Source organism: Pholis gunnellus, assembly GCF_910591455.1.
Source record: "Pholis gunnellus genome assembly, chromosome: 17".
Classification (NCBI taxonomy): domain Eukaryota; kingdom Metazoa; phylum Chordata; class Actinopteri; order Perciformes; family Pholidae; genus Pholis; species Pholis gunnellus.
Window position 1 is genome coordinate 19,287,143 of NC_136544.1, and position 25,461 is coordinate 19,312,603.

Sequence of the window (25,461 nt, forward strand, 5' to 3'; positions counted from 1 at the left end):
TCAGAGGTCATCCATTAAAACCTGCACCTCTCCCTCTTACCCCTTGCACTCCCCCCACCAACCCCCTCCACCAGACCCACAGCCCCCTGGTCACCCAACACTGTTCCCCCCTCCAAAAACAACGTTGAAACTCTCACCCACACGTCCACAGAGCTCGTCTCCCCCCTCTTGCACTTGTCTCCTGCTTGAGAGGAACGCCCCCCACACCCCCACCCCACCCTAAAGTATCAGTTGGCCGTCTGATTAGGAGTCGGTGGTCTACCAGACGCTGCCGTCAAGTGTCCTAGACCGCCTCTCAGATACACCGCCTCTCACACCCAGGCCTCAAGATGATGTGCGAGGTGATGCCCACCATCTCGGAGGACGGGCGCGGAGGCGGCTCGTCTTCCCCGGTGGGGGGCGGAGGAGGAGGGATAGGAGGCATCGGGGGCTTCGGCAGCAGGGACCCCCGTGGTAGCGGTAGTGGTAATAGTAATAGCAGTGGCGGCGGCAGCGACGAGGGCGGCAGCACGGGCAACCTGGAGTCACTGATGGTGAACATGCTGACGGAGAGGGAGAGGCTGCTGGAGAGCCTGAGGGAGACCCAGGACTGTCTGGGGACGGCCCACCTGCGCCTCAGAGATCTGGGCCACGAGAAGGAGTCGCTCCAGAGGCAGCTGTCCATCGCCCTGCCGCAGGTACGACACACCTGTCTCAGCTGTGGAGGAAACACACACACACACACACACACACACACACACAGCTCCTTCACTGTGGGAGGGTTTTATTATTCTTATTAAATGAATTGTAATATTTTGTCAAGGTCAGACAGAAGGAAAAGTTTCATCCATGCAACTGCCTTGAAATGACAAGTTCAATCACATCACATTATCATAGTGTACGTGTGTGTGTGTGTGTGTGTGTGTGTGTGTGTGTGTGTGTGTGTGTGTGTGTGTGTGTGTGTGTGTGTGTGTGTGTGTGTGCATGTTTGACTGAAGGAAGATTTCACCTTAAAAAAAATGAAGCTCCAGTCAGAGAAGAATGTCTCTTTTAGACTTTGCATCCAAATGCAACACTTATCTCTCACTTATTGTTTGTTACCCACAATGCTGTGGACTGACACGTGCACGTCCTACAGTAACGTGCACGGATGCACACGAGGGACCGAAGCTTCACCGTTGAGGGAATTAGAGGAGACGATTGGGTGAATATCTGGACATGTATTTTATCCACAAAACGTTTGCATCTGTAAGAAGCTGTTTCAGGAATTATTGTTGAAGGAAAGCGATGATTAGCTTTGATAGTTTGAGTGAAGGTTGAGATGGAAGTGTCGGTGAGGATTCGCTGTGTCTTCTGTGGTTCCTGGTGAACTGCTCCTTTAAGTTCAGAGCTCTACTCGAGGTTAAAGTAGAGTTTAGGATGTGCACACAGTCTCACGCTGTGTGTCATGAACAGGTTTAGAAAGGTTCATTTAAACAGCACATGTCAGCGTCAAACAAAGTGCAAAAGGACATTTAAATGCAATTAAAAGTGACTAAAACTCAAAGTCTATTGAAGTTAAGCATGTTATCTCAAGTCTGTTGCTCAGCTCAAAATATTAAACCGTAAAAACACAAAACTACTAGAAAGTAGACGACATTAACAGGATATATAACATATTGTAGATGTCTTATTATGTCATTAGCATATTACTGCAAATACAGGGATCATATTGTCATCATAGTCCTGTTATTTGAGATTAACATCTAAATAAATAAACACATGCAGTATAAAAAACACCAGATCAACTTCAAGACTCATCCTTGTGAGTTCGCAGGAAAAGTACAAAAAATCGAACACTCGAATCCAAAATGTTATTTTTTAAAACGATTCTCCATCTCAAGAAGAAATGCTGCATTCAAAGGCCGACCTCAGTCAAAGTAAACAAGTATCATCAGTAGAGTCCTGCTCTGTATCAGAAGTGCTCGTGGTGAAGATGCTTCCTTTCACAGTGTTGAATTATTGATGCGTTAACCTGTTAGCAGGGTTTAATGTTGTAGCCGGTCCAGGTGGCGCTGAGTCTTGACTGCTTTCTTCTTCTGCTGCTGCGGAGTTTAAAGCACAGCGACCGTCGTACCTCCGACATCAACGTCACCTTTTTCTGTTTCTTCAGGTGAAGCTGCGAATGTGACGCATCGGGGTAAAACACGGCCGAGATATGACGGTGGTTATTTAATGAGCTCATTGTTGAAATGAAGATTTATTCTGCAAAGTTGCACAAAACATATAAAACTTCACGCAGCAACATTCTTTAAATTTTCTGTTCGGAGAAAAAAAATACGATTTTTTCAACCAAATCTGCTCTTCCTCAGGGAACCGAATGATGAATCCCACTTGGTCATAATTCACAGCGTGTGGCTGCATTGTTTATTTATTAGGTCACGCCCACTAAACTCTACATAAGGACAGGTGCTGGCACATGCCCAAGAACGTGTTGAGATGACACCTAAAAGAAAAGGCTGTGAGAAGAAGAGTTATATGTTCAGCAGGAAACATCGAATCAAAAAGCATCTGAGGGCAGAATGTAAACCGTTCAGAGGGTTCGTTGTTATCGCCGTGATGGGATCAATGGACCAACAGTCAATAATCCAATCGTTATAGTTACTCTATACATTTGATTATATGATATTCATGCTTTTAGTTATGTTCCTCAGATTAAACTCAGATTAAATCGGTGAATTCAATGGCTGCTCTCAGAAATCCTCGTGTAAAATCAGTGACTCGATGATGCTGGAGGATGAGTCAGTAACCATGAAGACTGAGTTTAGTTGTGTTTTTTTTTAAAGTTGCCAGCAATGCACGTTCAGAAAAGCTGCTTTAAACCCCGTTTTGTCCGGTTTGTGCCTCTTTGTGTCTCGATTGAATTCACAGTTCATCTGATTTCCTGAAAAAAATCTGATCTTTGACAAACCCAGAAGGTTCTTCAAACCAACCGGATTCAAAATATGTTCCATCTGCTGGATCATAAGAAAGGTTCTGTGGCTGTATTCACCATCCAGGGTTGTGGAAATGACTCTTGTCCTCACTTGTTTTTATAAAGCACAAACAAACTGTCGTGTTATTTTGTATGAAGGTATAAATCGTTTGAAAGGATCGTCAACGTGGGGATACAAGTTTGGGTCGTGTGGCACAAATTGAGGACGGAGATGTGCAATTTCAAGCCTCCATCTTTGTTCGAATCAGGAAATACATTCGCAACTTGACAAGCAAACCTTGTTTTGGCATATTGTTCCCTCCAGATTGTGAGAAGAGTCTTTGAGGATTGTGGAAAGACGTTCAGTTGTGTTGTTCAAATGTTTTGGAGCTTTGTGATAGAAACGTCATGGGGGGATAAACTTTGACCCGGTCGTATATTACAGTTACCCTATCATCGCACATCGCAGCGGCCCGAGAGCGAATCATCCTGTAATTCAACATACGAGCGCTCCGACTCTATTTTCAGGAAGGACTCATTGTTGGACGCCTCCCTCACTGTCGCTACGCTCGAAGGAAACAATCCCAAATGAAATAACAGACTAAGCAGAGAGAGCGACTGGACATTAAAGAGCAATGTTACCTCACCGATAAGGAGATCGATATCTGCAGAAACACACACACACACACACACACACACACACACACACACACACACACAGACAGAGCAGCACATGGAGCTACATTCTACAGTAGATGAGTTCAGCCAGTTCGTCTGTGTGTGTTCGACGTTGCCAAGAGAGAAAAATCAGGAGAGAGGGATGTAGAGAGTGACAGCATGGCAAACACACACACACACACACACAGAGAGAGAGAGAAAGAGAGAAAAACCTGGTTATATGAAACACACAGAGACTAACAAATCAAGCTCATTTGCATATTGCTGCATACTAATGAGGTGGCTTCTAGAGGCTGTTTTCGATGTGGTGTATCATGACAGGGGGGAGACTGACATGGATGAAGGGGGGGAGAGAGAGAGAGATGGTGCAATGATTTGCATCAACCTAAAATGACGGCGCCCCGAAAAAAGAGACAGAGAGGAATGTGGAAAGTGTCTGGTACTCGCGCTCCGTCTTCTACATGAATTAATCCCAGAATTATAGGATATCCTTCGGGCCCAGAACGTGCCATCTGCACGCAGCAGTTTTTCCTCCTTGATCCTCCTCACTTCCATCTTTTCAAAACGAAGCGTCCTCCTTTCACGTCGAGGCTCAGCTACAGACTGTACATGCTGTACTTGTTTTTTGTTTTTTTTAAATGCGTTTTGTCTGGGAGAGGGTGTGAGGTGAGGCGCCTGTGTGGGTAAACTGATCACTGATCACACGGTGCAAAGATAACAGCAGCGCCAGTGTTGTTGTGGGACTTCCACATCAGGCTCGGTCTCCAGACCGGCTGCTGAGGTCTCGTAATCGACCACGTGTTCACCCGGTCTGCTCTAATTGTTCCCGTTTGATTTAGTTGTCAAACATCATTACTGTGATTGCTCATAGAAAACGGAGGAACATTCTCACACATAGTAGATAACAGATGATTCAACATGATAGTTTATCATCCTTCAGTGGAACCGTATCGTGATGAACTCACATATCGAGATATCGTGATGCACAAGTACGTCGTCTATATTGATAATAACAGGCACAGACTCGCTCAAATTACCTTCACTGTTGTATTGATTTGATGACTCTGTATTTATGTGCATGCATGTAAACACATGCTGGAAAATATTCATTTATTTCTCTTTAATTTCACTTTAAACTATTTATGTTCATTCGGCATGAAAGTTCTTAATTACATGAGACAGTATTTATGTATTTATGTGGTTATTTCATATTAGACTATTTATTTATTGAACAACCAGAAAAACATCATGATATATATCGTTATGGAGATATGTAATGACCTTTACTGCGATCAAAGATTTTGGTCATATCGCCCATAATTCGACTTATAGTATATATGATAATGACCTCATCATATAAAAGAGGTGAATGATGAGGAATCTTCATGTGTTTTCTGTGGGAATGTGGATCTGGTTTGCATGTTTATCGTAAGTGTGTCATGCAGTGTGGGACTCGCTCTGGTCTTGGTCTTGGTCTTGGTCTTGGTCTCGGTCTCGGTCTCGGTCTTGGTCTTGGTCTTGGTCTCGGTTCATGACTACCACACTGCCTCGCTTGCATCGGTGGCCTTTAATGGCTTGTTTGCACGGAGGACATCCGTGTGTTTGCATGTCATGTGTGTGCATGTGTGTGCATGTGTGTTTGTCATGTGTGTGTGTGTGTGTGTCATGTGTGTGTGTCATGTGTGTTTGTTATGTGTGTGTGTCATGTGTGTGTGTCATGTGTGCGTGTCATGTGTGTGTGTGTCATGTGTGTTTGTTATGTGTGTGTGTCATGTGTGTGTGTCAAGTGTGTGTGTGTCATGTGTGTTTGTTATGTGTGCTTGTTATTTGTGTGTCATTTGTGTGAGTCATGTGTGTGTGTGTCATGTGTGTCATGTGTGTGTCATGTGTGTGTGTCATGTGTGTTTGTTATGTGTGTGTCATGTGTGTGTTTCATGTGTGTCATGTGTGTTTGTTATGTGTGTGTCATGTGTGTCATGTGTGTGTGTGTGTCATGTGTGTTTGTTATGTGTGTGTCATGTGTGTGTGTGTGTGTCATGTGTGTTTGTTATGTGTGTGTCATGTGTGTCATGTGTGTGTGTCGTGTGTGTGTGTCATGTGTGTGTGTCATGTGTGTGTGTGTGTGTCATGTGTGTTTGTTATGTGTGTGTCATGTGTGTGTGTGTCATGTGTGTGTGTGTCATGTGTGCGTCACGTCGCCATCACACTCGAGCAGAGAGGACGATCAGTGCACGGGCGAGCGCTCGCTGCTCAGCGAGTGTGTGCACACGGCCGTGTGTGTTCGGTGGAAGCCGACATCATCCGTGCGTGAAGTTGAACGTGCCCTCCATGATGTCACTCCTCCTCTCTGTGTTGATTCGTTGCCACAGTTACCATTTAGTTTGACTAAAGGCAACATATTTGTTATCATAACTATCATGCAGCTCACCTCACATTATACATAATTGGATTAAATTACGCAAAATCACAACAATTCAGCTCAACTGCTGTCATCTGGAAATCTAAGACATTACGCAGAGCTGGCGTGGTTCCAGCTCCTCTCATGCTTGCTTAACCTCCGGGCGTTTTGTTTTAATGGCGGGCAAAAACGCACAGCCAGTCGTGGTTATTGAGCAATTAAACCAATTTCAGGTGCAACACGTGCAATAAACCTGGTTGTTAGATTTTATGCCGAGGCCTGCTAAGACTCCCGGTCGGCCGCTGTTCTGTGGATTATTCTGTACGGAGGGGTTTCCTCCTTCAGCCAAAACGTAGCTGCACGCCTGAGCATGTGAAATGCATTGAAAGTCTGAGATTCTGGAGTTAATTGCGCTCTGTGGCTTAACGGGAAATATTGGCAGTAAACGTTACAGTCTGCAGTCTTTTCGTCTGTTGTTATGTTTCATAGCGTGTGTTTATTATTATTCTTCTGGATAACTGGCCAAAGTTAGAAGAGGCGACCTCATGCTGAGATCTTTATTTGTTGGTTTCAGACCTTCTGACTCGACATTTATCAATCAGACAGGGGAGAAAAATACATTAAGGAAGCAACAGAGGAAATAAAAACGTTTTACTGACGGTGCACATTCAGCGCAAACGCAGCCAATCAGACCTGGAGACCTTCACTCCCCCTGTTAGCTTCTCACTGTCAAACCAGCCGGCTCAATGCCCGCTCTCTGAGGGCATTCTGGGAAATGAAGGAAAGTCGCCAATCCAAGTTGGAAGCAGCCGGGGACGGTTTTGGGGGAAGTGGAAAAGTGCAGCGCTTCATAAATAAAATAAGTGTGTGTGTGTGTGTGTGTGTGTGTGTGTGTGTGTGTGTGTGTGTGTGTGTGTGTGTGTGTGTGTGTGAGATCATGACCTCATGCAGCAGCAGAAGCATGGAGTCAATAACGGCTCCCTCTTGTGACCCTGCAGGAGTTTGCAGTGCTGACCAAAGAGCTGAACCTCTGCCGGGAGCAGCTGCTGGAGAGAGAGGAGGAGATAGCAGAGCTGAAGGCCGAGAGGAACAACACACGAGTCAGTATTATCTTCTTTATTTATTTGGTTAATTAAAGTTCTGGTTCCTTTTGGCATTTTTTTATTTGCTCTGGAAAGAATTCACAGTGAACTCTAATCATCTGTTTATAACCGATGAGAGGTTTTAACTGTATGTGAACCACATGTGTTTCTAGCTGCTGCTCGAACATCTGGAGTGCCTGGTGTCCCGACACGAGCGCAGCCTGAGGATGACCGTGGTGAAGAGGCAGACCCAGTCCCCGGCCGGGGTCTCCAGCGAGGTGGAGGTCCTGAAGGCGCTCAAGTCCCTGTTCGAGCACCACAAAGCTCTGGACGAGAAGGTGAGGGAGAGACTACGGGTGGCGCTGGAGCGGGTGGCGTCCCTGGAGGAAGAGCTGCAGTCCTCCTCTCAGGAGGTGAGTCCACGTTCTTTCTGTGCTTCTCTCTGATGAGTGAGGTGATGGAGTCTCTCCTGACGGTTCCCCTCCGTGTTTCAGGTCGTGTCTTTACGGGAACAAATCAAGCGACGGCAGCAAGGACTAGAAAACGGCAAAGAGGTAACGGGATGCTTTTCTTATACAATCTCAGAAAGATAGTGGTCAGCTTGTGGATCGCACAATCACAGTCCTCCTGTAGAGATGAGGACGTTACTTCCAGTCGATGTATCCGCATGAGAAATCTATTCCTGCTTTGACATCCATGATGGACCTGCTATCAGAGTGACAGAAGAAACCTTATGAACAAACTGACCAGTGGAAAGGTGAACTTCTCAACCAGAGACAAGAGTCAGTGTCAGACCGGTGTAACGTAGCAACACTGAGAGTCTGCAGTCACAGCAGCAGGTCTGTGAGGCAGAATGCTAAGATCACCTCATCCTCAGTTTAGCATGTTAGCATGCTATCATCTGCTAACTAGCACTAAACTAAATTTAAAAAAATGTGGGTCTAGGATGAAGTGTCTCGCAAGCTGTGCAGATTGTAAACACTCTTCGGGATGATTTGTGATTTGTGATATTGACAGAAAAAATTAAATTGACTTGACTACAGCAAGACTTTTAGTCCCCCCCACTTTCAGGTGTCGTGGCCCCTTCCCCACTTCCTACCCCCCTTATTTCCGGCGCCCTTTCTCAGACCAGCCCCATCTTTGAGCTCAGCCTTCATTTTAACCTCTACACCTGTAAAGTTGTGTTACTGTATCATACACGGTTGAGCGATATCGCAGTGACAAAATCCACAGTAGACCGGTTGGTTGATTACAGTGAAACAAGTTCTCAAAGTGAGAAACATAACGATTTGTATCGTGGTTCCGCACCCCTTAAAAAACGAGTGTGAAGCGTTTCTCTCTCTTGGAGAAGCACTGCTACCATTTGTATGTGTAAGTAACCTGATTTACCATTGTTTTAAGTTGTACAAAAAGCCTGAGATTCATTCTGCCGCTGCCGGCTGAGTTTGATGGGAATGTCATTCATGTTGCAGGCGTTTGGTCCTAAAGGAAAGGACAAAAAAAATTCTGAAGAACTACCAAAGTGATCACAGTTCATCCAGAGGGAGACGTGAATGTCTGAAACAAATTTCATGTCAATCATTCCGGTTTCCGAGTTGACATTTTAATCTAAACCACAAATGTCTCGGTGGTGTAAGATCTCTAAAGTCCTTCAGGTTCATCCTCTGGGAACCATGAGTGTCTGGAATAGAGTTTGTGCCAAGCTGTTTAGTAGATATTGAGATTCTTGGACCTGCTTGTGGCGCTAGAGACACGTTGTTAGGATTCATGATGTGGGCAGCCATCATTTCATGGCTTTCTATTTAAATAGAGTTGAGATTCAGTCCGTCCACGGAGGGTTTATTTCCATTTATCTCAGTACATTAAAATGCTGCATCACTTATTTTCTCAATCACCAGCTGATCGGGGAGCCACTGACTGCCAGAAGCTGCTGCCTCCAGTCTACAGTTTAATCTTTGATCAGTATTGTTGCTATATGGCTTCCAGCCAGCAGCACTCAGCTCACTCGGAGAGGAGGAAGTTAGGCGCCATCTTGGATTTTTGTAAGAGTTGTAATGACTTTAATTTTCTAGTAATCAGAGTAGGTTTTTGTTGCTTATTAGTTTATTTTTACTGGTCACTGAGAAGTCCACCGTCCCTCCGGTTTGGTTCATATTTTTTCATGAAGGTACCTGATGAGCACTGAATGCCTGAAGTTAATGAGATAATCATTTATCTTTAACTGTTATGGTAGAAGAACCACTATCCTCAATAATTTAGATGTTTGAGTTGAGGTATTTCTTCCAAAACAAAATACTAAAACGTTTATTTTTAAACCCAGCTGATGAGTAACTCTGGTTAAACTCTATCAAATCTATCGTGATCACTGTACTCAAACCGTTTCCCTTCGCTCAGCGGCTTCCCAACGGCCCTTCGTCCATCTTGGATGACGCCGACGTCGACAGGCAGCGAGAGGGCGAGATCGAGCGGCAGCGGTCAGAGCTGGGTCAGCTGAAAGAGAGACTGGCCCTCATGTGCAGACAGGTACTCCAATCGGACGTCTAATGCTTTCACCAAAAGCCAAACATAGATATCACACGCTCATCCCTGTGCCCCACACACACACACACACACTCCAGGTCGGGGAGATCGAGGAGCAGCTGACGTCCGCCCGGAGGGAGCTGGCCCGGTCGGAGGAGGCCAACCAGAAACTACAGCGGGACGTGAAGGAGGTGAGCCTCTAGTCTGTTTCTCGGTGGCACAAAAGATCCTCTTTCACTCAAACTCAAAGGAAATATGTAACCGTTCGCTATGGCAACGAAGCCATTTGCCTCCTTGGCAGCGGCGGCTGTTACTGAACGCACCAGAGCCCCCTGTATCCATGGCGACAGTGCCATCAAATCAGCCGGTGTGCCGGTTTGCCGATTTGAAAGGTGTGAGGGGAGTTTTTTCCGGACGAGAGGCGGGTCGAGTCGGTCGACTTCGGCAAAACCTTTTTCTCCTCTCTCGCTGCTCTTTTATCCTCCCACTGTCCCCCCCCCCCTCCCCCCCTCTGTCTCTCTTTGACTTGTGCAACTGCAACGCTGTCAACAACAACTATTAACAAGTCATTATCATTCTTCTGCTAATAGCTGCTGAAGACCAGTGAATTCCCTTTGATCAACACTTGTAAACCTGACTTTTCTCCCTATCTCACTTTCTCTGTCTGCTCTTCTTTGCTTTTACACACACACACACACACACACTTTAATTCACCCAGGCTCTCTGTCAAAGGGAGGACATGGAAGAGAGAATCACCACGTTAGAGCGCAGGTTTGTGTTTTCCTCTCCGTGAACTCTTCATTGCCTTCCTCTAAAATAGAAATAAAAAAAAAAACCTGCCCCGGCGCTCACTGCTGCTCCGTCTGTCTGCCTGCTTTGTTCTGGTTTGCAGGTACCTGAGTGCCCAGAGGGAGGCGACGTCTCTCCACGACACAAAAGACAAACTGGAGAACGAGTTGGCCAGCAAAGACTCGCTGTACAGACAGGTGGGGGGAAAGTCTCTCTCATCCCCGTGTGTGTCCGTGTCTCTGCTGTTGATTGGCCCACGTTTCACGTTGGCACTTAGAGCGAGGCATCAATGTCTTTTCTTTTTTCTTCCTTTCCCCCGGTGCCTTTAATCACGTCTGCTGCCCTTCGGCAATCTCGCAACCTGAGTCTCACCCCCGGTCCTTCTCTCATCTCTGTGTTCTTGCAGAGCGAGGAGAAGAACCGGCAGCTCCAGGAGCGCCTGGATGACGCCAAACAGAAGCTGCAGCAGACTCTGCAGAGGGCCGAGACGCTGCCAGAGATCGAGGCCCAGCTCGCCCAGAGAGTGGCAGCACTCAACAAGGTGTGTGTGTGTGTGTGTGTGTGTGTGTGTGTGTGTGTGTGTGTGTGTGTGTGTGTGTGTGTGTGTGCCCTATTACCTACCAGTTATATACAATGAGATAAAAATAGTCCTATTTTCACCTGACAGCAGCAATATATGCATGCATATGTGCACAGACACAAGTGCACAAGTGTGTGTGGGCATGTGTGGACATGCAGGCTGGTATATAAATATATATATATATATATATATATATATATATATATATATATCTGTGTGTGTGTTCATGCATGAGTGAAGCAGAACATGAGATGTCAAATGACAGGATGAATAGCAAATATTTTCATCGCGCGGTGCCAGTAATTCACAAGCAAACGATCTGGAGATGAAAGCCAGCTCAGGGCGCAGAGTCAGCTCAGCTATTTGATCCTCGGTGCGCCTCGACACGCCACGAACTGTATACGCCGCGTCGGATTCTTCACGAGCGACTCGTTTGATTGCTCGTGTGTTAACCTCCAGCATTCCTGTAAACACAATGTTCCCTCATGCCAAAAAATTTTTTTTTTAAAAAGACTCGCTCTCCTCCAGGTAGCCAAACCTCTCAAATTGGCTACACTTACTCCTTGCGTGTTGGGGCAGGAGACGGCTTCCTTGGCAGGAGGAGACGAATGCCCTGTGAGACACAAGCAAACAAAAAAGTTTTTTCCGCTCCGCTGTGATCTGTACAGGCATGTAACTAATTGGTAGACTCGGTCAACAAGCTGTTTCCTTTTGTGTTAATTTGTGTTCTCTAACCCCCCGCTTCCTCCCCCTTTCCAATCATCCAGGCGGAGGAGCGTCATGGTAACTTTGAGGAGCGACTGCGACAGATGGAGGCGCAACTGGAGGAGAAGAACCAGGAGCTGCAGAGAGTGAGTCACGCTCGCTTCTCCATCTCTTTCTCTTTTCTCTCCCTCCGTTTTCATCCCTCCCCCTCTTTTCGTGCCGTTGCTTTTGTCAGCCTTTACAAAGGCGCGCTAATTTTCTAAACCCTCTATTTGGTCGTGTACGTTCAGATATGAATCTTTGTCTGTCGCTCTCAGTCAAGCAAAATGCTTGTTATTAAATCCCCGCACCCTTTCTTCTCTTTCGCTCTCACCCGTCTCCCCCCCCGCACCCTCAGGCGAGGCAGAGGGAGAGGATGAACGATGAACACAACAAGCGTCTCTCCGACACGGTGGACAAGCTGCTGTCCGAGTCCAACGAGAGGCTGCAGCTGCACCTGAAGGAGAGGATGGCCGCTCTGGAAGAAAAGGTGACCCGCTCAGACTAAAGCAAACGTCTCAGTCCCCCAAAATCAAGACCCCCTAAAGATGTGTCCCCCCTTTTCCCCAAATGAACTCCTGGTGTCAGGTTTGTTCACGCACCACTCTGCCCTCCAGGATGTGACCAGTTAAAACTTTATCTCAATGGTCGTATGGGTACATGCATGATATTTGACCTCTGCATATAAAGTAAGCTGCTGTAAAACAGTCCTTCATCCAGAACAGTGGTGGAAAGTAACTCACCTTTACACTTACTTTAATAGTTTGGATGTTTTGAAGTGTGGTTGTATGAGGTACTTCCTCCATATTCACTGTTTTACTACAGTAGAGTACCAGCACGGGAGCAGAACAATGTACTGCTGTGGCTGTACTGAGTATTTTTACAGTGTCGTGCTGCTACTTTTACTTCACTAAAGGATGAGGTTAAATGTAGGTGGAATTAGAATTTTGAAAACAGCATTTGGAGCACAAGCTCTTCAACGTCTTCTATCTTTTTAACCTACTTACTACAGTGCATTATCAGCATTTCCCATCCGTTTTTCAGTTTTTATTCACTCGAATAATTGTTAATAATAATATAATATAACAATATTCAGAGATTAGTGTCCTTTTTTCCAGCAAGAAAACTTACTTTTGTAAGCACAGGAACATCAAATCTGGTTGAAAATAGGAATCAAACAATCCCCCTCGCTCCTGTGCAGCCAGTTCAAGACCAGTTTCTCATTTAGAACATATTGTTTTTATTTCACCACAATAAAGCTTCTCGCTCTTCCTCCAGAACGCCCTGTCCGAGGAACTATCCAACATGAAGAAACTCCAGGACGATCTCTTGGCAAACAAGGTGCCTCTAAGCTTCACTCTCAGTTAAACCTGGTCGACATGTGTATCTTTGTTTTTTATGCGACCAACTCTGTTTCTTTTGCCCTCCTCAGGACCAGCTGATCGTGGAGCTGGAGCGTCTTCAGCTGGAGTTGGATCAGCTGAGAGCGAGGCCCGGGGGCTCTTATTCCAGGTTTGTCGCCATTTCCGACCCCGAGAGAGCGCGAAGCTCTGAACACTATTCTGAGTCTCCGGAGTAAAGACGCCCAGTTGTTGTGTCTCTTATCTCGCCAGACACAGTAGATAAATCACCCCACGTTGGAGGCGTTTAACACTGTCAGCACTCCCGATCTAAGGCAGTGTTGATATGTGGCCTCCACATACACGCGTTGACTCGGTGCCCAAACACACATACATGATCCAATTAGCACTTTCTCATCTGCACGTCTTGACACTTACAGCCTTCTGTAAACCTGTTAATGTGTATATATATAGTATGAAGCACTTTGACACAGTATATGAGGTAATATCACCAGTTTTCTTCTTGTTTGTTTTATATTGGAGGTTCTATAATGTTTGTATTTTGTCAAATTTCTGATCTTTTTTTGACATATTTTCTTTTTTTTAATATTTCTTCTGTAAGTAAGTAAGTAAAATGAATTTATAAAGTGCTTTTCACAGACAAAAAGTCACAAAGTGCTTCACAGGGCAGAAATTACAGAAATTCTGTACATGTTTTAGTTTTGGTTTAGCCAGCTGTGTTTCTGTGTAATAATAATCACCATTCCATCTTATCTCGTCTGATCTTCTTGCCTCCGTCTCTCCAGTCGATCTCTGCCGGGCAGCGCTCTGGAGCTGAGGTATTCCCACGGGAGTGGCTCGCTCCCAACCGGCTCGACCACTCACCTGGATCCCTTCGGCAACGCCACCGCCGGGGGCGTGGTCAGGCGAAGTCACCGGGCCCGATGGAGCTCCGCTAGAGAGGACTCGACCAAGGTGAGAATCTGCTGTAACATCTCTACAACCCCCCCAAAGAAATAACACAGGTTCTTCCTCATACGTCTGCATCTTTTTGCACCTCGTAGAAGCATCTGTTAGTTTTCTGTTCAACAACAAACATTGGTAAAATATGGAAATATATCTAATACCTTAACATCAGGAAGGAAACGTGTCCCCTCTGGATCGTGAACTCACATTTTTCCCCTCAATCTTCTTTTTTACAATAAAATAATGTTGTTGTTCTTTCCACTTGAAAAAAGGAGTTGACTAATTGTAAGTTCATATTACTTTCATCCCGATCCTCTATGAAAAGAATAAATAACATAAATAACATAACGTGAAATTTTGTTTTTTTCATGGAAGAACCACAGTACTACTCTCTGTGTACAGTACCCAGACTGGGATAGCGGGGCTCTGCTGGGGACCGGGTTCGAGCCGGGCTTGGATGTGGGCTGCTCCGACGACGAGGACGACGGGGACCCTCGGTTTGGCTCCGAGCTGCTGTCCCCCAGTGGGCAGACGGACGTGCAGACTCTGGCCATCATGCTGCAGGAACAGCTGGAGGCCATCAACAAGGAGATCAAGTGAGGACGCACCGCTCTGCATAACACGCCGCACATTATATATAGAAATAGCCAATCTTCTTGCTGATGGTCTTCTTTGTCTGTTTAGGTCGCATAGTGGCCAGGCTAGCTGTTTCCCCGTTTCCTTCTAGTCTTTATGCTAAGCTAAGCTAACTGGCTGCTCGCCGCAGCTTCTTATTTATTGCACAAGAGTGAAGAATCTCACCCTCCACTTTCAAACCCAGACTGATCCAGGAGGAGAAGGAGAACACGGAGTTGCGAGCCGAAGAGATCGAGAGCCGGGTCAGCGTGGCTTTGGACCCTCCGTCCTCCCTGGGGAGAGACAGCACGGGGCGGTGCTTCATCCCCTCGTCCATCACGTCCTCCACCCTGGCCTCCCCCTCTCCCCCCAGCTCTGGACACTCCACCCCTCGCCTGTCTCACTCCCCGGCCCGTGAGACGGACAGACAGGTACCGCTTCTATTCCCGTTTTGCGATATCTCGCCTCCGTGTTCCACTCCCTGTTTATGCAAACAGCTCCTCCAGACAGTGAGTCATGTAAAGAAAGCACAAGTAAATCACGCAGACGGGGTTCAGAGGAGTTCAGCTGTTCTTTAACAGCAGCTTGTTCGATTGGGCAAGACTGATTCAAGAAACTTGGAGGGATGGTATGAGGGTCGGTGCCAGACACGCAGACACGCAGACACGCATTTTGGAAACGGGCGGATGGATTATAAAAGATGGTGCAATAATAAAAGAAAACCCAACATGCAGTCAGCGGTGAAAGTGAAGATGTTGATGTGGGAGTTCAGAGCACATGGTTCAAGTTAGTAAGCAGGAAGACGAACCAAAAATGTGATGGCAACGTAGTACAAAATACTGAGACAGTCGTCTCACATGATTAATCAGTTTGCTACTCTGCGGGAAACTAATTACTAAAAGATTTCACAGTCAATAGGTATGTAGCTCGTTAACACTCGTTGTGTTCCTGCTGCTGGTTGGCGTCCATGTTTGTGTCGAGCTTCACGCTTTGAGAAAGAGATTTTTTCTCTTCGTTCTGCAGAACAGCAAAGATGATGACCGCTCCCTCGCTCTTCTTGACTCCACGCCTCCTTCCACTCCTCGCGCACTGCGGTTGGAGAGGATGACCCTCACCCATCCGGGGGCGATGCTCGACGACCCGCGGGAGTTTCGCAGGTAAAGCGGCCGCGCGTTAAAATACATCCGACACAAAAACGGTTTCGTCCTCGTTCGCCCCCTCAGTGATTTCCTTCTCGTCCCTCCCAGTCTCTCGGCAGACGGCAGCAGCTCCAACAGCAGCCAGGATTCTCTCCACAAGTCCAGTAAGAAGAAAAGCATCAAGTCCTCCATCGGGCGGCTTTTTGGGAAGAAGGAGAAAGGACGGATGGGCCAACCCGGGCGGGAGGGATCTGCTTCTCTCGGTAACCAGATGGAGGATAACACTGAGTGTACACTAGTGATCCACACTGTATTCATCTCTGTATTATCTTTCATTCGTGTGACATTTGACCTCCCTGCGTCTCCTCCAGCGTCTACACCCTCTGAAGACATGGCCTCCGGAGACCCGTTGGGGATGAACAAGACTGGGACTCTGGGTCCGGCAGATAAAGACCGCCGCAGCAAGAAGAAGTTTGTGAATTATGTCTCCTGTCGACTTGGACGTCAGATTGATATTTCTGATCTCTCACTTGAACTTCACCGAATGTGTAACTCTTCCTCTTCCTCTTCCTCTTACCAGGCATGAGCTACTGGAGGAAGCATGTCGCCAAGGACTTCCCTTTGCATCCTGGGACGGACCCACCGTTGTATCCTGGTTGGAGGTACTGTGAAAATCACAGAAACCTAAAGAGATAGTAATTAAAGAACATAAGACATCCTTTTACAGTTTGCAACAGAAGTGGCGTTATGTCTCAACCATCGAGACGAGTTGTTATTAAAACTGTTCCCAGCGTCAAAATGTCTGATTTAGTGACCTGCAGCTCGTGATGTCTCTCTGGTGTAACATTACATGACAAGTTTCTCCACCAAATACACTCACTAATAACACACGGATCTGGAAAGTCACTTTGTTTAGGTTGAATTCGTCATCTTTGATGTTTAATGCCTTTACACAGCTTGACTTCTGCACACTTTGCATCCGTTATCATTCATCACAAACTGTAAAAGGATCCATTTGGATCCATAAAACAAAGTTTTTTCCTCTCGTATTTCCTCCCTTCATTTAATCCGTCGTCTTCCTCCTTCCAGCTGTGGGTGGGAATGCCGGCCTGGTACGTCGCCGCCTGTCGCGCCAACGTGAAGAGCGGCGCCATCATGGCCAACCTGTCAGACACGGAGATCCAGAGGGAGATCGGCATCAGTAACCCGCTTCACCGCCTCAAACTGCGGCTGGCCATCCAGGAGATGGTGTCCCTCACCAGCCCCTCCGCCCCGGCCAGCACCCGCTCTGTGAGAATACGGACTTTAATGTCATAAACAAACCCCACAGTGTTCTCTGGGAGACTTTAACGATAATACACTTTCATATTAGCAGCATGGGGAACATGTTAAAACGGGTGTTTGTAGTTTTGTAGAAATCTTAATGATCCCTGTTGGGAGATTTGCAGCTGAAACTAATAATAACACACAGAGATACTAAAAATGAAATATAATTGAGAGTGACTGAATGATGTCAAATGAAAAGCAGATTCTATTCGGAGGAATATAGGAGTGACAGTAAACTGCACTGATAAAGTTCCACCTATTTCGTCTTGTAACAAAACTTGGCAACAAAAGCAACTTTTTATCCAAATGTTGCCTTCTCACACAGCGACAAAAACAAACCAGATGTTAAAAAATAATGTAAAAGTGTTGCACGCACATGTGTTTGTGCTGCGGCGTTTAATATCTCCTGTTCCAAAGAAGATAAAGTCACAAATAACCAAAGACCGTCTTCTACTAACTGACTGTCGACTCGAGACTTTGGCTTCCTATTTATTTATTAACAGCAGGAATCATATTAACGAGTTTAAAATGTCACTTTTCTCTTGTTCACAGTCGACCAGTAACGTGTGGATGACCCACGCAGAGATGGAGACCCTGAATGCGGCCACCAAGCCTCCGGTTAGTGCCCCCCGCTGCGCCGTCTTTATTTTTGTGTCTCATTATTTTATTATTTTAAGCGGCTCGTCTGGTCTGAATCATGTTGACGAGTCTCTCCCCTCCCTCCTCTTCCTCTCTCTCTCTCTCTCTCTCTCTTCCTTTTCTCTTTTTGAATTTTCTGCCTCTTTATTATCTCCGTCTTTGTGGCCCAGGACAGGAGTGTTGAGCATCTTCTTCTCTCCCTCTGGTCGCTGTTTCAGTGTGAACTGCTTCCAACTAATTACCCGTTCACTAACACACTATTCCTTCCTTTTGTCCTCATTTCCTGCTGCTGCTGCTCCCTCCTCCTCCTCTGCTTCGCCTCCATCATCTCTCCATCCGTCCTCCCTGCTCTTGACCTCTTGTCCGCTCTCCCCTCGCCACCTCCACATCACTCTCTCTGGCTCCGTCTCTCTCTCTGGCTCTTCTCTCATCGCTTCAGGAGCTCAAAGAGTTCAGCTGGGATCAGGTAAGGATCAACTGAATTAACTGAATTAAGGTAAAAACATTGGTTATTTTTTTCATGCACCGGTCAATGTAATGTCTTCGTTCAGACTAGTGGAAATTTAAAAATACACATTTAGGTGTTTATTTTACTACTTTGTCTATTTGCATTTGTAGATTTCTCCTAAATTCACCAAAAGTTACCAGAAGAGAATTCCTCATTTGCATATTTAAACATAACATTTCAGAAAACGTGTAATACAAAAATGAATTGTCTTAATATGAGCATCAACTGAGGTAGTTTCATGGTGATATCTAAGAATTATTTCCCTGTTCACTTGTAGTGTCTTCAAAATGTCATTTAACAAAACATATCTTTAAATGTTTACCCGCTTCACTCTTTAACACAACAAGATGCGTGTTTGTCAGTAGTTTTATCTCTAGTGAGTCTAAACCGCAGTGACTCACGAGCTGCTGACCTGCACCACCATCACAGACACGAAGCCGAGCGTGAATCAGCGTTGATGGCCTGTGGTTGTCCCCCCTCCAGATACTGGCCTACGGCGACATGAATCATGAGTGGGTGGGCAACGACTGGCTGCCCAGCCTGGGTCTGCCGCAGTACCGCAGCTACTTCATGGAGTCCCTGGTGGACGCCCGCATGTTGGACCACCTGACCAAGAAGGAGCTGAGAGGACAGCTCAAAATGGTGGACAGCTTCCACAGGTATAGAGCTCGGCTTCTGCGCCACGCCCGCTCTCGCCACATCTTGCGCAATTTCGTCAACTTTTCGGTCTCGTTGTTTGCCTGTTGAGTCTGCTGTGCGTGTGGTGAAATACGAAGGTGTTAAGAGACGCGTAGGGAGAGTTCCTGTCGTTGTGACGCCCTCTCTGTTCAGGTGTGTGTCCCCGGGCTCTCCGTTTAAAGTCCCGGGGTCACAGGGGTCGGATTGTGTTCAGGTGAGAGTGGAAACACGCCCTCGGTTAACCTGCTTCTACCCTCTGGCTCTTTCTCCCAGGGTCAGTTTGCACTACGGCATCATGTGCCTGAAGCGTCTCAACTACGATCGCAAGGAGCTGGAGAGGAGGAGAGAGGAGAGCGTCCACCACAACAAAGGTGAGCTCTCTTTGTCTCCCCCATTGTCTCTCTATTCGTGGTGTGAGATGTTTCTGTCCACCCAGCTAATTCCTCTATTCATGCTGCGCTACCGGCTCTGTCAAAGCATTCCGTAGTGATTACTTTACAAACACAATTTACACAATTATTACTATTAACAACACTTTTTTTCCTTATTATTATTACAATTATTTGTGTATTTTGTTCTGTCGCTTCATTTATTTGTTAGTCTGTTATTTTTATTAGTCAAAGTGTTTATTGTCAATTAAGTTTCCGTGTACAATTTTCTCCTTTGTCTTCTACTGTAAAAGCCATTTACAAGAAAACATGACACATAAATACTAAAAAATAAACACTTTATACAGTATTGACAATAATAGAGACGTAATACATAATGTTATAGAAATAGGTAGCAGAGTATAGAAGAGCGAGAAGAGAAGTTATTCATTGTGACCTTCACGCACACTAAACGTGTTTCTAAAGAGTGAATCCCTTAAATCATCAGATAACGAACAAAAAACATGAAGTCTGACCTTAAATCAAATCACAAACCAAGTCTATAAAGAAACCTTCAAACCTGGTGTTTGTAGAGCTAATGCTAGTAAACCTGACTAACTGTGCACGTTAAGTTCTGCTTCACATGCCAAATATCAACACACCGTCCTTCCTCATGAATCAGGAGCGATTTACATGAATATTTCACTGTAAAAACAAATCACAAACTTAATAACGACAAAGAAAACAAACATGTCCTTTGATTTCCGCAGTGGTCCACGTTTCTGGAAGATGTTTGGACCCCCTCTCGGTTATTCCTTATAAACCGCAGCCTCCTAGTGCTGGATAACGCTTTGCATAAACGTCAACGGGCTCGGTCATTAAACAAACCCCAGAACCTCTCGCTCTCCCACCGCTGCGCCTTGGGATACACATGTTGTACATTTTCTAGTCGGTTCATCTTGGCTGATTTCCTCACAGAAGAATTCCCCAAGTGAGGAAATGTGCGAGAGGTTTGTTTTTTCGTCTGATGATAAGCTTGACCCGTCAGAGAATAAATCAGTAAAGCAGGAACATTTCAACTATTTCTCTTTATCGCTCATCAGCACCGAACAGCTAATTTAACCCCCTCAGGGGACCGTTGCATGTGTCATCCAGCTGGAAGTTCTGGAAGTGAGCAGCATATTAAGAAACCTGATCTCGCTTTTAAAAACATTGAGCGGGACAGCTTGCTGTTTTGCAGACGAATGCCTCCTCTCCCTCGCTTCACCTTCCTCCTCTCCCCCCTCTCAGATGTGATGGTGTGGTCCAACGAGCGCGTGATGTGCTGGGTGCAGACCATCGGCCTGAAGGAGTACGGCGACAACCTGCGCGAGAGCGGCGTCCACGGGGCTCTGCTGGCTCTGGACGACACCTTCGACTACACTGACCTGGCGCTGCTGCTGCAGATCCCCAATCCGAACATACAGGTAACTGTGTGAGGAGGAATTAGAGCTGCAACACGGAGAGAAGAGCGCTTTTTAAGGGGGACGCAAAGACCGACCGCCTCCAAGCATGTTTTTTACATTAGTATTCTTTGGCATTCCCCTTTTTTAATATATTTGAGAGTGGACAGGAAACACGTAGAGAGGTGCCAAGCGGGAATCAAATCATCAACTTTGTGCTGGTATGCACCCCGACCGTTAAGCTATCGGGGCGCCAGCTTTACCACAAATTAAATGCATTACATCTAATTCTTCGCACTTATTGAAAAATCCAGAATCTGTCATTCGCAGCTCTATTTCTTTTCAAATTAACACAAGATGTGACCTGGAGGCTTCAAGTTACCTCATCACACGTGTGTAAGTCTTCATATCGGATCATTATTGGCCTCAAAACTAGTTGTGATGTCATCAAAGCGTGCTCATACGTTCATGTGTGAGATTTAAAGTAAAGGCAGAAAAACTTTCCCTCTTTCTGAAACATACTTCTGCACATGCATCACTCTGCACAGTGAAGGTCCAACAAGGGGAGGAGGATCAATATCTTTAAACCCTCATCATTTCATTCATTTTAGTTTAAAAAGCATCTTTCATCAAGGCATTTTTTCATACAATTTACAGGCATCATGATTGGAGCCTTTATTTACTTCAGCGAGAAATATTGTCTTTTGTCAGGCCTTTAAAGATATTGACAATAATAAGCGGTGTTTTTCTGTCTTAAAGAATACAGACTTATCTGTATGATACGTGTCCAAAACCTTGAAAGGGGACAGGCCGGGGTCCTTTGTTGCATCTCTCTCTCTCCTTCATTTCCTATTTATTATAAAAGGGCTCAAAACATCCACTTAAAGTCTCATCTGACCCTTTAGATTCCCAACTGTGCCGGTTTAAAGCAGGCGCGATATTCAAACGTAATGAAAATGTGTTACCTGCAGAGTCCCAATGAATGTCAAAGCTCAACATCAACTCTCTCCTGCAGGCCAGACAGCTCCTGGAGCAAGAGTACAACTCCCTCATCTTGATGGGAACCGAGAGACGACCCGATGAGGTCAGCACGCTAAATCAAGCTCCAAGAAATAGGGAGGAAAAAAGCAAAAGTGAAAACTAAGTCTTTCTGTTCACACACTCTTGTCTATGTAGCAGGACGGAGCGAAGACGTTCACCCGCTCGCCCTCCTGGAGGAAGATGTTCAGGGAGAAAGACCTCCGGGGCGTGACCTCCGACTCCGCCGAGACCCTGCCTGCCAACTTCCGTGCCTCAGCCATCTCCACGCCCTCCGTTACCCTGAGAAAGGTTCAGAGCGATGGTGAGTACGACCCGTGACCTCTTGACACCTCCGCTCTCGTATTCACATATGTTGGGCTCCTCTGAGCCCTCGAGGCGCGTCTCAATTTAGACGATATGTCGAGACCTGTTACTCTATATGGCATTACTCACATGAAGGGCATGGCAGGAATCAGGGCAGGTTACAGTGCTGATCCGGTATTCTGCTCATAACATCTTCATTTGAAATGAGCGGAAGAGCACGAGAGACAACGGGCATAACAGACACAACTACAACAGGAAGATGTTTTTTTGTGTTGCGAGAATAAAGTTGAAATTTCAAGAATAAAGCCAAAAAATTTCGAAAAAAATTCTAAATGTTGAGAATGAAGTCAAAATGTTGAGAATACAAGTTAAATTTTGAGAAGAAAATTGACATTTTGAGAATAAAATCTAAATATTGAGAATAAACGCTGAACTTTTGAGAATAACAACAAAAAAAAAATCAAAATGTAAAATGAAAAAAATAAAATCTTTCCCTTGTGTCTGGCCCTAATACTAATAATAGCCCTGAACAGAAACATTTGTTTTCAGCCATGTTATATAAGACTCACATGCACAGAGCGCTGGGTTGTTTTCATGCTACTGTGCTATTAGTTTGGCGGAGGAATTTTTAGTCTTTCCAGCAAAAGAACATAACAAGGAGCAGACTGCTTCAAAGCACAGAGGAAGACGATTATCCCTCATTCCACTTCTTAATAGGAATGCCTGCTGAAGGTCAGTGCATGTTTAAGAGCATCGCAGTTACGATAATGACCCCCGTCTGTGTCTTGTTTTTTCCCCGGTCTCCAACACAGCCAGCTCTGGTGCCCGGGGGGAAGCTGCCTCAGTGAGGACGTACTCCTGTTGAGGGGTTCTGAGGTGAGAACGCCCAATTAATGAAACCGTCTCGTGGTGTTTTTTTATCTGTGCGGTGAGACAAAAACTCTCACATGTGCCGAGCACATTTGTGTTGTTTTTATGTATGTGTTTGTTGAGGTGGGGATTGGTTTGAGTCCGGGATGTTGAGGTCTTTTTTAAGTGGCGGGTTTTGGTCGGTGTGGGGATTTAAGAGTTGAATTAAGGCCGCGGACGCAGTGACGTGTGCATAACGCTGTTTCTCTCCGCAGGGCGCTGACTGGATTTGGGACCGGATTTGGGACTAGAGGACCCGCTCGCTCGTCCACGGAGAAAGAAGCAATGAATATAACCATTTAACTTTTTAAAAATAAATCTATCGGTCTGACCATTCTGCAATAACAGAAGCAAAGGAACGAAGGCGGAAAATGACATGAAGAATGTATGAATGTATTTTCCGACCGGACCGGGAAGGTTGAATGGGATCAGCTGTTTTCTCTCTCTGTCTCTCTCTTCCTGTCCTTCTGTCTTTGCTCTTCCTCTCTCTCTCTCTCTCTCTCTCTCTCTCTCTCTGTGGGGTTAATGAAGGACAACACCGGTGTTGGTTCGGTTCTGTGCCGGTCCCCCCCTCCCTCCTCTCTTCATTCCTGTCGGAGTCTGCACACAGTCAGCAGAGTTGGCAAAATCAGGGCTCACTTTCCTAGCTTCAGAGGAAACCACTACTTGCTGCCATTTATTCTCTTTACAGTTTGGAAAACAACTAAACGAGTCGCCTTATAACTTCTGCTCAGCAACAGGTGTTTTCGATGAGAGCCCGGGGGCAGAAGTTAACCTCACCGTAAAGTTTGGATTTGATAAACAAGAGGGAAAGGACTGGAAGGACGTTAACATTGGGGGGGAAATGGCCGTTAATGGGGGTTAAACAACACCGGTGTTCTCCTGTCTGCCCGTGGTGTCCAGTGTCGGACATTATGGCTCTGTTGTTGGCTTCCATGGGTCCCGTCAGCGGGTGCCCTAGTGTCCCCAATTGGTCGGAGTGGTGTAGTAAAACACGTCCGAGTTCAGACCTCCGACCACTTCAGAGGGACCCTCCTCAGGCTTTGTGTCTGTTGGCACCTTGAAAGCCGATCTCTTTTGAAGGGACCCCCGTCATAGAGATCAAAGGGTGGAGCGAGGCCACAGAGGCTTTGTGCTCGTGACGGCAGGAAATCCATAAAGTTTGTGTTGGTACCACTTTCTGAAAAGACGTACTTTGCTAGTTTATCTAACTAGACAGCAAGTAATCTCTGTCTGTGTCCTCTGCATATCTCCAGAACCGCCCTTCCGGTCTACTTCACTTTTTCGTGGGTGTTTTGCTGGAGACTCTGTGAAGTGCTTTGTGCACATTTGGTGCAATTTGGTCAATACTAATACATTTAGAGTAAACAAGCGAACTCGGGAGCTTCAGGGCTCTGCATGCTGAATATACTAACGTTACAACCGAGCTCTTCTTCACTTCGCTGCAGCACATTGGGGGGAGTCAAGTAATCGGCCCGCTCTGAAAGGCCACGCGCTCCAAACGGGCACTGCACTAGTAACTTTTAAAGAGGCACCCTGTCGATTTCTTCCAGTTTATTGGCATGAGGAGAACTATTCAGCGTGTAACAGTTGTATGATGTCCACTGTGGTGCTGGGGGAGCTTTTCACAAAGACACAACTGAGTGGCATTATGGGAAAAGCTTTTTTTTTAAAGCTCGACTCAAATTTGGGACAAAAATGTCTCGGATATCTCGCCCTCTGATGCTCCGATCTTTACCAATTTATTTTTTTATCCGAGTCTCCGAGGTGCAATACTAAAACGACTGAGCACCATTTAATAAATCATCTATTAATACCTTATAGATCAGTAAAAAAGCTGCTAATAAAGAGAAGTTTTGGGTTGCCAAGTTGTTAAAGATCCATTCCGATTTTCCAACACATGAAAAACACATGGAAAAGGTTATTATTAACCAGTTATCAACATTATATTAACATTTATTAACTGCAGACTTTAGAAGCTAAGGAGGAGGAACTTCATGTAAAAGTTTTCTGACTTAATAAAGAGACATTAGATCTGTTTTAGTCATTATTAAAGAGGTGTTACACTCTAATGATCTATCCTGTTTGGAGTTTAAATTGTAAATAAATGGAATAAAGAGGTAACTAAAAAAGACATTTCACAACCATGCAACCCAAAAAGTATAACTTATAACAGGCCTATAAATAACATACGTACAACGTGAAACAGGATTGAAATAGTTAGTAAAGTATGTCTTATTAGAAAGTGGTACCAGAGTGTTTTATATTCAGACGTGACACATATTTAGGTCAGACTTAACTAAACTCCTCCACGGTGTCTCATCAGCTCAGGGTCTTGGGTCACCCTGATGAAGGGAGAGTTGTCTAGAGAGACAAAACAGCGACTCACAGGCGAGGAGAGAGAAAAACTAAACTGAACGGATGGACAGAAGCCGCTCGTTTTACTGCACACACAAGCCATAAC

General features: G+C 45.6%; 1 protein-coding gene across 1 annotated transcript; it reads left to right on the forward strand.

Annotated features, from left to right (window-relative positions):
* Nucleotides 1-329: 329 nt before the first annotated feature.
* ppfia3 (PTPRF interacting protein alpha 3) lies at nt 330-25,461 on the forward strand (the record flags this gene model as incomplete). The annotated part of the gene is made up of 30 exons (XM_079176932.1): nt 330-677; nt 7,007-7,108; nt 7,264-7,503; nt 7,585-7,644; nt 9,485-9,613; nt 9,709-9,801; nt 10,329-10,381; nt 10,503-10,596; nt 10,806-10,940; nt 11,747-11,830; nt 12,082-12,213; nt 13,002-13,064; nt 13,156-13,235; nt 13,870-14,038; nt 14,432-14,625; nt 14,850-15,075; nt 15,668-15,801; nt 15,892-16,046; nt 16,155-16,254; nt 16,364-16,445; nt 16,873-17,073; nt 17,662-17,727; nt 18,188-18,214; nt 18,740-18,915; nt 19,208-19,305; nt 20,593-20,768; nt 21,760-21,828; nt 21,924-22,086; nt 22,901-22,964; nt 23,213-25,461. The coding sequence occupies 29 exons, from the start codon at nt 330-332 to the stop codon at nt 22,951-22,953; spliced, it is 3,702 nt and encodes a 1,233-aa protein (XP_079033058.1). The 3' UTR covers nt 22,954-22,964; nt 23,213-25,461.